At 35.3% G+C, this 16,794-nt stretch overlaps 1 protein-coding gene across 2 annotated transcripts; it reads right to left on the bottom strand.

The window, feature by feature from the left end:
- Positions 1-9,834: 9,834 nt before the first annotated feature.
- Positions 9,835-16,794, bottom strand: LOC106072524 (ficolin-1-like). 2 transcript variants are annotated; one of them, XM_056008913.1, is made up of 4 exons: positions 16,665-16,794; positions 14,972-15,051; positions 12,579-12,639; positions 9,835-10,626 (listed from the first exon to the last, which is right to left on the bottom strand). In XM_056008913.1, exons 1-4 carry the CDS (start codon positions 16,723-16,725, stop codon positions 9,971-9,973), a joined length of 858 nt encoding a protein of 285 aa, XP_055864888.1. In that variant the 5' UTR covers positions 16,726-16,794; the 3' UTR covers positions 9,835-9,970. The 2 variants fall into 2 exon arrangements, with proteins under 2 accessions (XP_055864888.1, XP_055864889.1); XM_056008914.1 differs by having other exon boundaries at positions 14,987-15,051.

Genomic DNA, 16,794 nt, shown 5'->3' with positions numbered 1-16,794 from the left:
TTGAGAGTAATGGATACTTTTTGTAACTTGCTTGAAATCCGTAAAGGCTCTGTTGTCATGAAAACCAAATAATAAAGATAAAAACAAAGATAATAATAGAGAAAGTAAAAGAAAAAGAGAGGCAGAGAGGGAGGGAGAGACAGAAAGATTGCTGGGAAATTTTTTTTTTATGTTGAGAAGCCCTTTCAGACCTTGGAGCAGATGGTTAGACATTAGTATCCAAGCAGGTTTACTGTCATAAGGCCAGACCCAATGAACAACCGCCTATATTTCCTAATAAATACTGAGAAAGACACAAGGACAGAGGCGTATTTCTTATTCTATAAGCTAGAAAAAAATTCATACAATTGCTCATTCTTCCCTAGTGCCATTGTAGAATAGAAAGGGTTTCTGGAATCAGCCAGGAAAAACAACGATTTAGCAGAGTTTACATGTTACCTGCATGAATTGATTGACCGTAATCATCTTCTATTGTGAAGTAACCCTTGTAATAAATACGATTTTCTAAACTAAAGTCAGATACTAATTAGAGTCGGGTGACTCAGGAGCGTCCTTAAAATCCCTAAGTTTAAAAACTCCATTAAAATGGTCGCCGTTTCCTGATATTTCCTCTGAGAAGCTTTTCCGATGTTTGGGTATAGCTGCAAGGCAACAGAGGTTTATATTCATAGTTGTCTTTCTCCAAGGTGGCTACTCAGCCATGTCTATCGAGCTACTCCTGCACAAAACTTACTGGTTGAGGCGCCAGTTACTCACCCTTGCATTCTCTGGTGACACTCCACAAGGTCAGATCTCACTGGGTTCACTTTTGAGCTTCCTAAACATATGTTGTCTCATTCTGTTGTGTTCGGTTCTGATGCGAAAGATTAGACGTTGATCTTGGAATAGCTTTTAATAGGCGTCATCTTTCTTGTATTCCGATGATATCTTGTCCATTTCTCATTTATTGTATTTACTATTAGTTTCTTTATTTCTTCATACACATCACTAAAAATATAAAATAAGTGTATCCATCTTTTGGAGTTCACGGTTAAAATTCAACTAACAAGGGGAAGTAAACTAATATATATTAGGAACTTTGTTTCAATCCTAGTTATCTGTCTTCAAAAAAAAATAAAATTTAATGTCTTCGAGTATGTTAACAGTGATTATAGCTAAAGGATGTTTTAATTACGAAATCGTTTTGTAGGATTTATTAAAGATGTGTTCTTTGTTTTGGACAAAAATAATTTCTGATAATTCTGACTATTAATAAACCGCACAATCATTTGCGCACACATAAGGGTGCACGGGTGCACACCCACACCCACCCCCTTCGATTCTGTGTAGCCAATTTCTAGCATTTTTTATCATTAAATCAATGAACTTCTAATTAAAAACTAAACAAGTAGTGCTTCCACTGATGACTAAAGTAGAGTTTTAATTATAAGACTATCCTAGGCGTATCAGGAATTGAAGGCCGTCCATGTACGTGCACCTCTCTAAATTCTGCGTACCCAAATTTAAGCCAATTTGTTTACCTTTAAATCAATGAACTTCTAGGTAGCAGCTTAACAAGTCATACTTACACTGTAGTACAGTGCTAGTGTCCTAATACACTTGAATAGCTTTGTCCGAAGGTCATGTCCGACCATTTAAACTTTATTATAGGCTTGAAAATGTTGCACTATAAACTGAGTCAAATACTGTGTTGCACGTTAGTCGTAACGATTTGCGTACATTTGCACATGTTAATAGTTATCATTTTATTTAAATAAGGACTAGAATATGTTTTTTTTTTCTTCCTCTCGCTAGTTGATTTTCGATATAAAAGTTTCTTTCAACAAGAAGACTTCAGTCATTTGGATGAATGTATGGTTGCCTGGTCGTGCGGTTTGCACGCTGGACTGTCGTTCAGATGTATCGATGGTCCCGGGTTCAAACCCTGCCCGCTCCCATCCCCCGTCGTCCTGCGGGAGGTTTGGACTAGGAAGTAATTATCTTCAACTCTGAAGGAACATCCGAAACATGTAAAACATTTTACAAACATTTTTACTTACGTTTTGTGAGGTTGAGGCAGGTGTTAGCGCTCGATAAAATAGCAGGTGAAACACCTTCACCAGTTACAACAGAGGAGATACAAGAAAGTTCATGAAATGCTATGCGTGAGTCAAAAATCTGATTTGAATCATAGAGCACTGGCAGCAGATGTCTAGAAGACTAAAGACTTCATTGCTTTTGTTCCTGTTGTACAGAGACTGTGGTGAAACTGTTTGTATGGAGTATTGTAAATGACACTTGACAGAATCTTGGGTGCAAGTTTTAAGGAATTCTATGTATATTTATTAATATTTCATTGGTCCATTGGTTGGAACAGAGTGGCGGCCCTTGGAGAGTTTGTTATTGTTGTAAGAGGCCTGAGTTTTGGAGCCTCGTCGCATAATATAAGTAATATAAAAGAGTAACGATAGTGATGAGTTCAGAACCAAATATTTTCTAGTCTCCTTTTTACAGCCTTTACTCAATCTGATATTTTTCTAGCTAAATAAATGTGGGAATATAGCTCACAATTTATGCATGAATCCTAAAAAGGCAAAAAAAAAATTAGAGTAGAATCTAATTAGTACACTTAATTTCTCCCCAAACATCGGAAATTTTTTGTTTAGAACTTTGAATTATAGATCTGTAACAAAACAAAGCTACAAACATACGAAGAATAATGAACTGTAGATGTCAGGGGAATGCGTTTCTGCAGTGAAACATGCAAGAAAAAGCTTTTGCCTTCGGGGATTCCACACTAGGGTGACTTACAGCGCTCCACCATAACCCTAAGCCAGGGGTGGGCAACCTTTTTCTTTTAAGGGCCGCATCAAAAAAAATTGGGGAATGGAGGGCCGCATGTACTTACAAAATAAAAAAAAATTCAGTAGCTAACTGTGTATAATGACTTTTAATTCACATTTATACTGTATTATGCATTTACATTTCATTTTTTTGACACTAGCACTAGAGGAAATGTAACAAGAGTTAACGATATTTGAAACTCATTTTACGAATATTTTTATTTTATCATTGTCTTTGTACATCAAAACATTTCACCACTAATTAACAGTTAGTTGTACTTAATGTAAAGTAATTAACTGTTTACACTCTGCAAAATGTTTTGGAACTGCTGAACTAGCTTACTAGTTGTTATCTTTGTGATGCTGACTGCATCGACCTGTTCTTATACTTGTTTACTTTCAAACAAGAAAAAATGCTGGTTCACAGTCTATGTATGTGCACCCAAATAGTGTGAAAGTTTAGCAGCAAAGTTTTTTTTATAAACTGTGGAAATACAGCTTCTGGCATTCAAACAAGCCCTTGCGGAAGAAATGGCTGACCCTAACTTTTCTCAAAGATCATAATTTTCTTCGAGGTATGTCTTCTGGAGCTTCTGCATTAAATGCTAAGTTGAGGAGATTTAAAACTGGTTCCAAACACTTGACGTCTTAAAATTTGCTTTTAAATTTCAAAATTAACGAACTCAAAATAAATTTTGTACATTTTAGCCATTTCACTAGAAATAGTTTCACCTTCCAGGAACAAAAAAGACAAAACCTGTTTTCCCTTGCTTGCTTTGAGATGTTAAAGCTCTGTTTGAAAAGATTTATCATGCACATACATTTCAAGTGAAAACAAACCTTGGAACATTTTAAATGTAAATCGAGAAGTCTGATTAGAAATATTAGTAACAAAGTCACAGTCAATGTCCTTCAATGAACACAACAATTTCTTTCTTGAGATTCCCTATTCTCCTCAACACCCTGCTCGAGTTAAACCAGTGGATACTACTGTGGTACCAAACATCTGATCTATTTTTGTTTCCAAATCTTTAAGTATTTCCCTAAACTGCCTGTGGCTAAGACCTCTAACTCTGATAAGTTTGATCACTGAGATAATTGGGTCAATACTATGTTTGATATTCAATGCAGTTTAGAGTTTATGATTGGCATATTGTTCTTTAATTTGTTTTTCTCAGTCAAAGCATGGACTCCGTCAGTTGTTACACTTGCCGTTTTGTTCCATGTCAACTTAACACTTTCAACACAGTTCTTCATAGTATTGATAAATGAGTTTGTATCTTTGACTGAATGTTTTGAAATTAAAATATTCGTTTATTTTAAACTTTTTCAATGACTTGTAGGGACAATGTTTCATTAGCCTCTTCATCAGGAGTAATAAAAAGAGTCAGAAGTTTCAATAATATATATATATATATATATATATATATATATATATATATATATATATATATATATATATATATATATATATAACTATTTATTTCTAATATATTTTGCATTTTATAATCCGTGAGTACACCTGATTTCTGTAGATGTACGCGGCCGCATAAAACACTAAGGCGGGCAGTTTGTGGCCCGCGGACCGTATTTGGCCCACCCCTGCCTAAGCCATCAAGAGAAAAGCTTCAATATAACTGTTTCACTGTGTTTTTTTTTTATTCTCATATATATATATATATATATATATATATATATATATATATATATATATATATATATATATATATGCCAGGAAAGCTTCCAAAATATCGAGTAACAAGACCTAGACAATGAAAACTATTCTGGATTGCTAGGCAGAAGGTGACAAGGAAATCTACGATCGCGGGGCCTGGACTGTTGCATCACTTGCCAAGGGCCGCTACTGCTCACAGTAATTACTTATTAAATTTTTCCCACCGATGATTGACTTTCTCTATTTTTCTCTAAATTGATAATTTTTATTATTTTATATTCTTTATTCATTCTTCACTTGTGGTCTCTGTACTTCTAATTGGTTGTGAAAGTCAGACATTCAACGCTGAGGCTGAACGAAGAATTCAAGCCTTTGAGAGTAAATTATACAGAAATATGCAGGGTGTCAGATACCAAGAAATGAAAACTTGTTATTAAAAGTCAACACAATTTCTGGTAGGAAGACACAAATGCACTGCATGGAGAATAAACTGAGCCGGTTTGGTCCAATTGTAAGACACATTGTAGGACATGACGTACCTTCAAAAGTCATTCTTCAAGGTCCAGTGGAGGGAGCACTACAAAAGGGTCGTCCAAACAAAGCTGGCTGGACAACATACAAGAACGGACAGGCCTCTCTTATGATATATTAACAAGAAGAGGCGTTGACCTGGAAACGAAAGTCGAAATACAAATGATATATGACTTTTGATTTACTCAGCCATTGTTTTCAATTTTCTGTTTTGAATGAGTGTTGCTCTAGTTCAATGTTACTGGCTACGCCCCTGCATGACATCACTAGGTGTGCCTCTATTTTTTCTTTAACCTTAATGAAACTTTCACACGTGACAGGACTAAGGAGAGTAATGTACACAGGTTGCTTTGTAGCTCAGTGGTTCTAAAAATATTTATTTTGACTTTTTTTTCAGATTTTTTTTCTTCTATGAATCTAAGAGCTCTAGGCCCTTTTTCTAGTATGAACATTAGTACATTTTTAATTCAGGGGAAATAGCCAAAGTGTCTGGGAGATTAAAGTAAGTGCTTAAAGCTGTTGTATGCTGCTGTTAAATAATTACTATTTACTGGAGTGATTACTTAAGTGAAAATGTTATTGCGAATTATGCTGTGGAATAATAACATGTATTATTATTATTATTATTATAGCTTTTATATAGCGCTACTTTCATGCTTATAGCATGCTTAGAGCGCTTTTTTTTCAATCTCATTTGTGGACCAGCAAACATATCATTAAATGAAAACTTAATTACAAACATTTCCGTCATACAGATCTTAATTCTCTTCAATCGTACCGGGTGATCGTGTCAAGCCATAGTAGGCTATTAACGCTTTGAAAAATCTACTGTCATTGTTATTATTTATTATGTGAAATTACGTTATTATAAAGCTTATATCAATTCACTCAATGTCTCTGGTATTGTGGCAAAAATTTAAACAAGTTATTTCTCCCAGACTCAATGTATGATTAAATTAAAATATTGCACAATTTTTATTTTTTTTTGTGCCTGAAAAAAAACAGGAATCAATGACAAAAAAAAACACCACTTAATTCATTGAATATTGTTAAATAACTACTTTATTAGACTTGAATAAGGTACAGATATCGTACTTGACAGATGTGGTATATAAGTGGAATGAGTTCCCTTGTGGAGGCTTAAGACTTGAGCTCTAATTCTTCTTCTTCTTCTAGCCAGATTTATTGCTGCTGAGCTGTCAGCTCTTTTGCAGACTGTGCAAAGAAAAAAAGTGTGCTGTTTTCTTCAGTTGTTTAGCACTGCCGTACAGGGTGTTGGTTATGTTGGGCTGTAGTGGAAGTAGGGTCTGCCTAAGGTGGATTAGGGAGGGGCGTTCAAAGAGGATATGGTTTACGGTTTCAAAGGGTTGGGGCAGAGTGGGAGTTGTGTGGAGTTTATTTTGTTCAGGTGGTAAATTAATAGTGGTGTGTGACCTGTTCTTAGTTGGAAAAAAGAAAAGCGCATAAAGTTATGACAAAACCCCAAACAAAAAGCCTTTAATTAATTGAAAGACATATGCCATTGATAATATATCGCAAAGTTTTACCTTGCAAACATTAACTAGCTTAGCTATCAAAAGAGGAAAAAAAAAAAACTTTAACTAAGTGAAAGAACCGCTAATTACTGTCATTTATCTTCGCAAACACGGAACACACAAGACACACACAAAGCACACACACAAGACTCCAAAGATACACACGAGACAAACACACGAGACACACACAAGACACACAGAATACACACACAACACAAGACTCACAAGATACTCACAAAATACACACAAGACACACACAAGACACACACGAGACACACAAGACACTCACAACTCACAAGATACACACAAGACAAATAAAAGACACATATATGACTCACACAAGACTGACAAGATACTCACAAGATACACACAAGACACATAGCCACAGAACAAATGAATGAATATAAATTCAGAGAGCAAGTCTGAGCGTTACATTTCTTAAAAACTAGAACGCAAACTTCCGGTTTCATTCCATTCAAACGACTAGTTTCTGGAACCCATGATTGCATGACTCCATAATGCTTATTTTTCTTAAGGACGTCACAAGTTTAAGAGTAGCTTATTCTCCTTTGATTTGCCATGGTCTGTGACACCTATATTTTTCGAGCTGCATTGACTAATCTTGACATAGTCGTGTTCATCTGTCTTACTGTCTGACAGGTACATCGCCAAATCCACAACATCAGTGACATTTGGGGAACACACAGGAGGATAATATCTAATTATTAATAAATTAAAAGACATCTGCCATAAAAACTTTGCAGTCTAAGCCTTAGTTAATATAAAGGTAAGTTTTACCTTATAAATATTCACAATCTAAACCAGTGATGCCCAACGTAATTCGACCACATGGTTAGGTGGTAGACCCTAGAGATATGGTAGAAGACAGACGTGTCTTGTATTAACTCTTTCTCTCCTAACTGTCGATACCAGCGTTCATTCCACCAGAATGTGGTAAATAATTACGGAGAGAAAGAGTTAAAGATAAAAGTATTGTTAACTATTTATTTGAGAAAGTTACTTAGATTATAATTTTTTTTATGTTAAATATTCTACGCTAATTATAGATGGCTAAAGTTGCCAATATATGTATTACGGAATATTACTTGTGGTTAATAAAACCATGTCTGCTCTGCTCGTTATTTATAGTTATCTGACAAGGAGCGTATCTTTCGACTCTTCTCTTTTATATTCAAATAACAAGCCTTTTTTTTTAATTCTTTACCACTTTGTTCTCTTAAATAATAACTTAATGCAATATCAAAATCTAAAAAATACTTTAAAAAAAAAAATGCCTTTTCATATTACAAGTATACATTATATCGTTACACGGCGTAACAATTATGGCGCCAAGCTTAGGGGTATTATGCTCCGATCAAGGCTATTAAGTCCCTTGTGTGGAATGAATTGCTTGAGCCACCCAGGGAAACTAGTGTTAAGTGTTCTGTTTGTTGATAATTATAGTTTCTAGGTGTTGATGTTGCATGCGTATTGTAAAACTTCTTGTTCGACATTCAATATCAGCGTCGACTAACTTCTAATGTTGGCTTATCGCCATTATGTTATTTGATTTCGTTTTTGAGTATCACCTCCATTTGACTTAGCTGCATAAGACACAGATAACACTTAAATCAAAGTTAAAAGGGAATTTGCAAGGCACATATAAGACTTAAAAGACACATACACAAGACACACTTAAGACTCACCCAAGTCTCAAAATACACATAAGACACACATAAGACTCACAAGACACCAAGTGGCCCAATAGTACCTTCATCTATCATCTCTAAGCCTGTTATATTTCTTTCTTATTCTATCTACTCATATGGCCTTGCGTTGCTACTCAAGTTACATTTTTAAATCTATTGTTACGAATGAACAGTGACAGGTAGAGGTCACTATGTGTGACCCCGGCGAGATGACACAGCACCGAGTGTTATCTGGAATCTATGCGTGTAAACAAAGACAGGATGTGACGTGCCTCACTCGTTGTTCCAGAGGACGAACAGATTTACGAAAGGGGGCATTGTGACAAATGAACAGTGAAAGTTAGAGGTCACTACGTGTGACCTCAGCGAGATGACACTGCAGCAGGTGTCCTCTGGAATCGACATGTATATAACAACAGGATGTGATGTTTCCTCCCATGTTGTTCCAGAGGATACTAGCAGTGTTTTTGCAACAATAGACAAGCGATTAGGGACTCTTTATAAACCAGAGAGTCCATGTGAAAAGAGTCAGTACAGTCGTCGTTACTGTTGTCTACTGTGCGAGACAGTAGAAGAGAGTGGACTTGAACCGTTACAGTCTATACAGTCGATGTAAGACATATACGCTACATATTGCAGTGACGAATTGTTATAGTTATTATTCAATAAAGTTATAATAAGCTGAAAGTTGAGTCGTCAAGTTCTTTGCAGTGTTTTTATTTGTGTGCCTACTAGTACATTTAGCCAGAAGATTCAGAAATACGTAACACTATTAAATATATCTCATAGTAAAGTTTCCCTTTTAGACCGAGCGATCTATAGGGCGGATGATGTTAAGGTCATCTATTTATTTGGCCAACGGTTAACGAGCATTGTATCATGTGGCCAGCACAACGACCAACCGCATTTACTTTTTCCAATCTAACATCAGGTACCCATCAAAGTTTGGTGGACTTAGAGATCTCTAAATTAAATCCTTGTCTTCCACAATAATTAGAACCCTGGACCTCGAAAGCCAAGCGCTTTACCGCTCAGCTACCCCGCCTCCAGTAGAAGATAATAGAAAAATATTTTCATTTCTTAGATAAAAATCACCAATGCTGTAATCTCCCATGCCGTCACGAAACTACTTCCAGCCTGTATAGAACATTTCCATTGATTCGTCACTAAAAGATGATCAATCCATCGCCGTCTGTCTTCGTGTCACACATGACCTTTAACCCGCAAACTGAAAGATGGTCAACAACATACAGGATTATGTCAGAATTATCAAAACAGTAATCGAGAAAGCAACCAGAGCATTTGTAAAATGTTTGTTTGTAAAATGTTTTACTTGTTTCGGATGTTCCTTCAAAGTTGAAGATAATTACTTCCTAGTCCAAACCTCCCGCATGACGACGGGGGATGGGAGCGGGCAGGGTTTGAACCTTGGACCATCGATAAATCTGAACGACAGTCAAGCGCGCAAACCGCACGACCAGGCAGCCATCTGCGCATTTAAAACAATTAAATGTAAGATATTAAAATATTTAAGAATATACATAATAACAATTTTCAAAACTAAGATCTGCTTTATTTTTAATATGTTTTTTTTACAAAATTCATTTTAGTGTCTCTTAATTTAATTTTTTTTTAATTGGTGAGGGAGGGGCGTCTCCTGTACTCTCTGGGGCTAGACTGTTGATCAAAATGTTCGTTTTATTTTCTTTCTCTTATTTTCATCTCGCTAAAAGAAACACTGTTATTGTATCCAGTTAATTGACCCCAGTTCATTCCCTTGCCATATAATGTACTTCCCCATTGACCATTTAGATTAGAACGAATACAATTTGTATACCACCAGGCACCTAAACAACTTTCTGCACAGTTTGTCTCTCTGTATACATCGTTATCTCTATCAAAAGTACTAAAGAACATGTTGTTATGAACTGTTAAACTATCTCCAGCATTTCCTGAAAATTTTCCTATCTGTAGTTTATATTTCTCTGTCTCACTCAATATTTTAAAGTTTTCGTACTGCGCAAAATATTTGGTGTTGTTAAATTCTAAATCAATTCTTAAATCATATTGTCCAGTAAAAGTTAAGCTAAAAATATTTTCATTTCCCAGATAAAATTCACCAATGTTGTAATCTCCAAAGCCGTCACGATACTCCTTCCAGCCTCTATAGAAATCTACTTTTCCGTTGATTCTTCTCTGAAAGATGATCCATCCACCGCCGTCTGTCTTGGTGTCACACATGACTTCTAACCCGGAAGCTAATGTCACCACAACGCGGTCTTCTGAACTGACGACATCGCGACAGGACGTCGGTTTTGGTAGACACTTGCAAGAAAGAAGCAACCTATTATGAACTGAAGCAATGAAAAAAAAATTCAAGTTAAAACTAATAAAAAAATCCGTGTAAAAAAAAAAGTTTTACATTTCAACTGAATAAAATAAAGTTAAAACATTAAAAACCTTTACATTAATTTAAAAAATAGGTATTAAACGAAATCTTATTATTGTGAATCATTCGTATTAAAAATTACATTATAAATAATTATATTTATATTTAAACAAAATAAATGTTCAATTTGTTATGGCATTCGTGTGTGCTGTAAAGATCAATGTAAAATTGCATATTGATTAAAAAAAATGAAGCGTTTGAAATCTGTAATGTTAACTATTAATTTAAAACAACCAAGATCCTTCAACACTAAATACAAAGTTTTATTTCTGGAACTAGGAATCACTTAAATAATATGCACAATGCAATTTAATTTAAACAAATTTACTGTCGTCGTTTAAGCTCTAAAATGAGTATAGTAAAAAAAAATTTTCCCCTTTCAGACCTTGTGGTTTATAGGGCAGAGGATGTAAAGGCCATCTGTTCCTGTTACATAAGGTTAACGAGGGTGCAAAATGGCTAGCACAACGACTAACCGCCTGTACTTTTTCCAAACTAATGTCAGGTACCTATTAGAGCTCCCCAAACTGAATATATCCATCCTATAAATACTTTGTACCATCTATGTCTCTCTGCATTTGCATACAAACAATCTCCTTTCGTCAAATTTCTCCACTGCTCCTTTTATGGTCTAGATTAATTTGTTGTTTCGAAAAACTATTCAAGAACAGACGCTGCAGAAATCTAAAAATAAACTTTATGTAACAGCTGCTCTATGCTACGTGACAAATAAATGTTCCTTGCGTGCTGCGACGATTCTCGCCGAGAACAAAAGAAATTAAGCGACATTAGTCAAGAGAAAGAAAAAGAAAGCTGCCCTAACAGCTAGCTTTAAAATAAATGCATACACATGCACGAACTGTAGCAAAATATGCAGCTTCAGAATTGGTTTGATTAGTAACATGATAATAAGCTTGGAAAAACGATAATTAATTTAAAAAAGAAAAATGCATTCCTTCTTGATGAGCTCCTGGATTTCTATTCATTTCTTTTTCTTTTATTTCTTGCACCTTTTCGTAGTCAACTATTTTCTAGTAACAGTCAAAGCTTACTGTTTCTACTTCTACACATAGTGGCCAGTCTTAGGCCACTGCTACAAAAAAAATGCGGCCGCAGTGGTCTCCGCACTTTCATAAGCCCCGCGCTAATTCGAGAGGCCAAGTGCGCTTGAACTTGGCTTGGCTTGGCTGCCGAGAAGGGGGCTCGAGGTTCGACACCCGACTCAGGGCAGAGTAGTGTTTACTGAGCGCCTAAAGGCAGCAAGTAAAACCAATTCCTAGATACCCCCCCCCCCCACAGGTCCACAAATGAGATTGGACCAAAGCGCTCTGAGCATGCTATTAGCATGATAGTAGCGCTATATAAAAGCTATAGTATTAATAATAATTCTACGTGTAAATTATAAAATTAAACCATCAGTCCTACAAATTATAACAAGTGTTCGCAGCCTAGCGAGTGCCAGTTTTCTTGTGGCAACTCTTTCTCTACTAATTGACGATACCGTATTTGGTTAGACCTCATTAAATTAAATTAATGTTTAATTTTGTAAACTTTATTTTGTGTAGTATGAAAAGAACATGCATTCCCCTTGAATTCTAGACCAAATAAAACATTTTCTGATAACAAAAGACAAAGTTATTGAAGCTTAATCATAACAGGGGAGTGAAATAGTAATGAACAAACTGAAGAAATCTGTCGAAATGTGGACAAATAATTACGGAGAGAAAATATCAAAAGATGGATGAAAGGAAAAAGTTCAAAGGGAGGAGACAAAATCAAGAGGTTTTAAGTTGAACCTTATTGGATACAGCTACCGAATTAAAGCAAATTGTGCATGCACATGTGCTGATACTTTACCATGTGTTGTGTGCATTATTTCAACTTCACGCTCTTGCTTTGAATCCATGACGTCTGTAATCTTTTAAATATAAATTATAATATAAAATATATTAGAATTATCTATAATTATATTAATCTTAATCGACCACCGGCGGACAATGGTTATGTTTGCCATGGATGTGGCAAAATATGTAGGTCACAGCTTGGGCTGCGTATCCACGGGAAATACTGCATTCCTCATTAATCTTCGGACTCTAGGAAAAGCGTGGTCGAGAGGCCAAGTGCGCTTGAACTTGGCTTTGCTTGGCTACCTAGAAGGGGGCTCGAGGTTCGACACCCGACTCAGGGCAGAGTAGTGTTTAATGAGCGCCTAAAAGCAGCACGAAAAACCTCTCCCTCTCCCCCCCACCGTTCCAGAAATGAGATTGGACCAAATGCGCTCTGAGCATGCTATAAGCATGTAAGTAGCGCTATATAAAACCTATAATAATAACATATGTAAATAAATATCTATAATTTCTATATCTATCTCTATATATAATATTATATAATATCTATATATAATATTGTATCCCTATTGGCGACGCGATAGGGTTAATTGTGTACAATCAGATCTCACTCAGGCCAATAATACAGTTTAACGTGTTATGTCGATGGACAAGTGACTGTACTGGTTTAAACTTTTTCATATATATTACCCATGTTATTTGATGTAAAGCCTTCTTATACCAGAGACAGAGTGTGTAAGGCATTTTAAGTCCAGGATGGTGTTGGCAGTAAGGACGGTGCGGTACACTGTGTGTCCTCGAGCATGTAGCTGTAGCAGTCCAGGAGTGGACAGAGACTAGAATAGCTTAGTACGGCAGTTCTTATCTTATCTTATCTTATAAAATACAGACGTTACTTCAAAAAAGAAGATGATTACGTCATACGCGTCATGCATTTAGTCATGCATCTTAACAAAGCATTTGTAGTTAATGTAGAAAATTCTTTTGTATTGCCTGTTGATGTATTTAGTGATTAAACTGTCACATTGTTATTTGTAACTTTTTGTTGTCAAGTTCTTGTGTTTGATATGCTGTGTTAAATAGTGTTTACAGAACGCCTTGTAGAGAGATTCAGCGGCGTCACTCTTGTTGGTTTCACGTGGTGCCCTAAGCTCAGGCTGGCAGCCTTTCCCATTAACTTTCTTTAAATAAGTTCCAATAGACACTATTGCTAGTGGGTTATTTCTCTGGAACAAAAACAGAACGAGACAGCTGAAGGAACAGGACACACACCACTATTAAATTACCACCTGAGCAAAATAAACTCCACACAACTCCCCCTTTGCAGACACTGCGCCCACCCCTTTAAAACCGTAAACCATATCCTCTTTGAATGCCCCTCCCTAATCTACCTTAGGCAGACCCTACTTCCACTACAGCCCAGCATAACCAACACCCTGTACTGCAGTGCAGAACAACTGAAGAAAACAGTCTGCAAAAGAGCTCACAGCTCAGCAGCAATAAAGCTGGCTAGAAGAAGAAGAAGAAATATGTTCCAATAGACACTATTGCTAGTGAGTTATTTCTCTGGAACAAAAACATAACCAGTGACAGCTGGAGATCACTTACTTTTGAGACCATAAGAAAAGCCGCTGCCGAGGACAGTCGAGGCGAAAGTAAAATCATGTAGCCACGGGAAAAACTACATTCCTATTTAAGCTTTTGACTCGAATACAAGCTTTATACTAGTAAATAGTGTAAAGTATTTTATACATAGGAAATGATCAATATCTATCATTACTTGTTTAGAACAACAAACTCTTATGACATTTTTAATTACACAACAGTTGGCAGTTTGTTATTTGTATTTCAAAGCTTGTATAAACTCACTCTGTCTGTCTGGTAAAAAGTTTGTACACGTTAATTCTCCCAAACCTCAATCTCGGAATAAGCTAAAATTTTGCACCATTATTTCTTTTACCTGACAAAACAATAATCAATTTAAAAAGTAACCCATTGATTAATTAACAATTAATAATTAGTTATTTAATTAATTATTTTTTTCGGTATCTCAAACACGGGAAATAATTGTACTTCACTGAAGTGGTGGTTAATATAATATATGACATATAAATCATTAATCATTGATTTTAAGTTTAAATTTAGTATACTAAATGTGTATGTAAGTACTATTATACAAAAAAAAAAAAAAAAAAACATACAAAACAGTACCTATATGTAGCGTGTTATATTTAGTTTATTTACAAGTTATTTTACAAACATTGTTATTTTCTCAATGGGAAACGAACTCGCCGCTCTATCCAACTTCCACTCGCTATTCTATGTCATAAAGTGGGAATTGTGAATGATTTCAAAATTATTTGTCTTATACAATAATATTGATACTATAAAAGAAAGACTAACATGAAAAGAACACACCAACATCATTGGAGACACTAATTCATTTTTTGGCTCCGCACTCTCAGCAAGAGGTAGGCTTGATCCTAGAGAATATTGAAATATTCAAATAGTCTTAAACCAAAAAAACATAATAAATTATAAAATACTAGTCGACCCACGGTGTAGCATAGGCCACCGCCTGATGCAGAGCCACAGCAAACACCGCACTTTCATAGGAACCACGCTAATTCTAGGTGTAAATTATTAAATTAAACCAGTTTATAACATATTTCCCGCGGCCTCCAGATTTACCAGGAGCTCGTAGAAATCTCCTGAAATTGCTAAATATACGAAAAAGTCCAGGAAATCTCAGGAAATTATTAAAACCTTTTGAAAAGTCATAAAAATCTCCTGAAATATGTTGACATAAAAGAATGTCATTTGGGGTGTCATTCAATATGGAAAAGACAAATCCTATGCGTGATAAAATAACGGCATCATGCAATACCCGTGATTGTAGAATCTGGTGAAAGAAGCTTCTCGCGCTTCAAACTAATGAAAAATGTATTGAGGTCAACAATTCTCGAAGATAGACGGAAACATTTGGTAATTCTTGCTATTGAGCGTTATCCATATAGAAAATATAATTTTTATGATGTAATGTAAGATTTCGCTACACGTAAGACTCGTAAAGTAATTCTGTAGTAAAGAATGAATAAAATGGAAATACGAATTTATTTCCTTATTCAAACTCTTAATTTTCACTTATTATCCGCATCCCCCTACCTAAACTTGTCCCCGCAAAATCCATTTCGCATAGGGTGCCACAATGGTTACGTCCGGCACTGCTATTTAGTTACGGGTGAATACTACTTGATCTCCCCCCCCCCCTTTTTTTTTTTTGCCTGTAAAATTACGTGGGGTATTTCTAGTCCAACTTGCAGAATTAAAAGAGTGATCTTTCCATTCTTACCTGGTTTCCAAACTGTTGAGCCATGAAGAGAATTATAAATATAGATTATGCATCCAAAAACAAAAAGAAAAAAAAAAAGAAATGCGAAATTTTGCACATAGGTTAAAGTTATTATATAGTATACAAAATCTTTTCGGTTATATAAAAAAAGACATTACTTCAGTAGAGAAAATGACCTCTTCCTACGCGTGTCCTAATGTTAATATAAGTATGCATTTTAATCAATGACTTAAACTCTGCCAGGTCGTTGGTTTTCCTGTTAATAAAAGCAACCGATTCCTTGCCCTAGTAGCACTAGGGAAGAAGCATTTGTATAGATTTGTTTCAACGGTAGGTGTGGAGATTTCATTTCTTTGTGTTTTGGTAAATAACTTATTAGGTTTTTGTGTTTCACGATTATGGTGTAAGGCTTTATGAATAGTTGTTACTTTACGTACTATTTATTTATTCATGTACTATTTATTGCTCAAGAGAACTTGTCCTTTGAAATAACAAACAATGATTCTTTAACCAAAGTTAATGTAAACTAGAATAGTCATTGGTTTCGTTATGTTTAGTATACGTAGTACGAACCACTACAAAATATATTATATACAATTTTATACTGTATCCTCTACTGATATTACAATAAAAAAAATATCTTATATTCTTATTCACTTGGCACAGTGGTCATACAATCTGAGCTTATAATGTCAATATATTGTAATTAAATTTCGTATTTTTTTTTAATTTTATGATTTTTACCTGAGACGCATGTCAGTAGAAACACAAGAAAATAATTTAAACACAGATTCAAAGTCCTCATTTTTAGACATTTAGTTTTAGGCAGAGCTCGACAAGGGAGAGAACTAACAGGTTTATATAGTCAAGAAAA

The sequence above is a fragment of the Biomphalaria glabrata genome, chromosome 13 (assembly GCF_947242115.1).
Source record: "Biomphalaria glabrata chromosome 13, xgBioGlab47.1, whole genome shotgun sequence".
Lineage (NCBI taxonomy): Eukaryota > Metazoa > Mollusca > Gastropoda > Planorbidae > Biomphalaria > Biomphalaria glabrata.
The sequence above is the reverse complement of the archived record's forward strand: the minus strand, read 5'-3'. Positions and strand labels throughout refer to the sequence as shown.

Bases quoted from the DNA above. Each gene is read 5' to 3' on its own strand.
- LOC106072524 (XM_056008913.1), bottom strand. From the start codon at position 16,725: ATGAGGACTTTGAATCTGTGTTTAAATTATTTTCTTGTGTTTCTACTG. The intron at 15,052-16,664 runs GTAAAAATCATA...AATATTCTCTAG, and splicing joins TCTACTGACATGCGTCTCAG to GATCAAGCCTACCTCTTGCT. The intron at 12,640-14,971 runs GTTAGTCTTTCT...TATATTTAAAAG, and splicing joins TGTTGGTGTGTTCTTTTCAT to ATTACAGACGTCATGGATTC.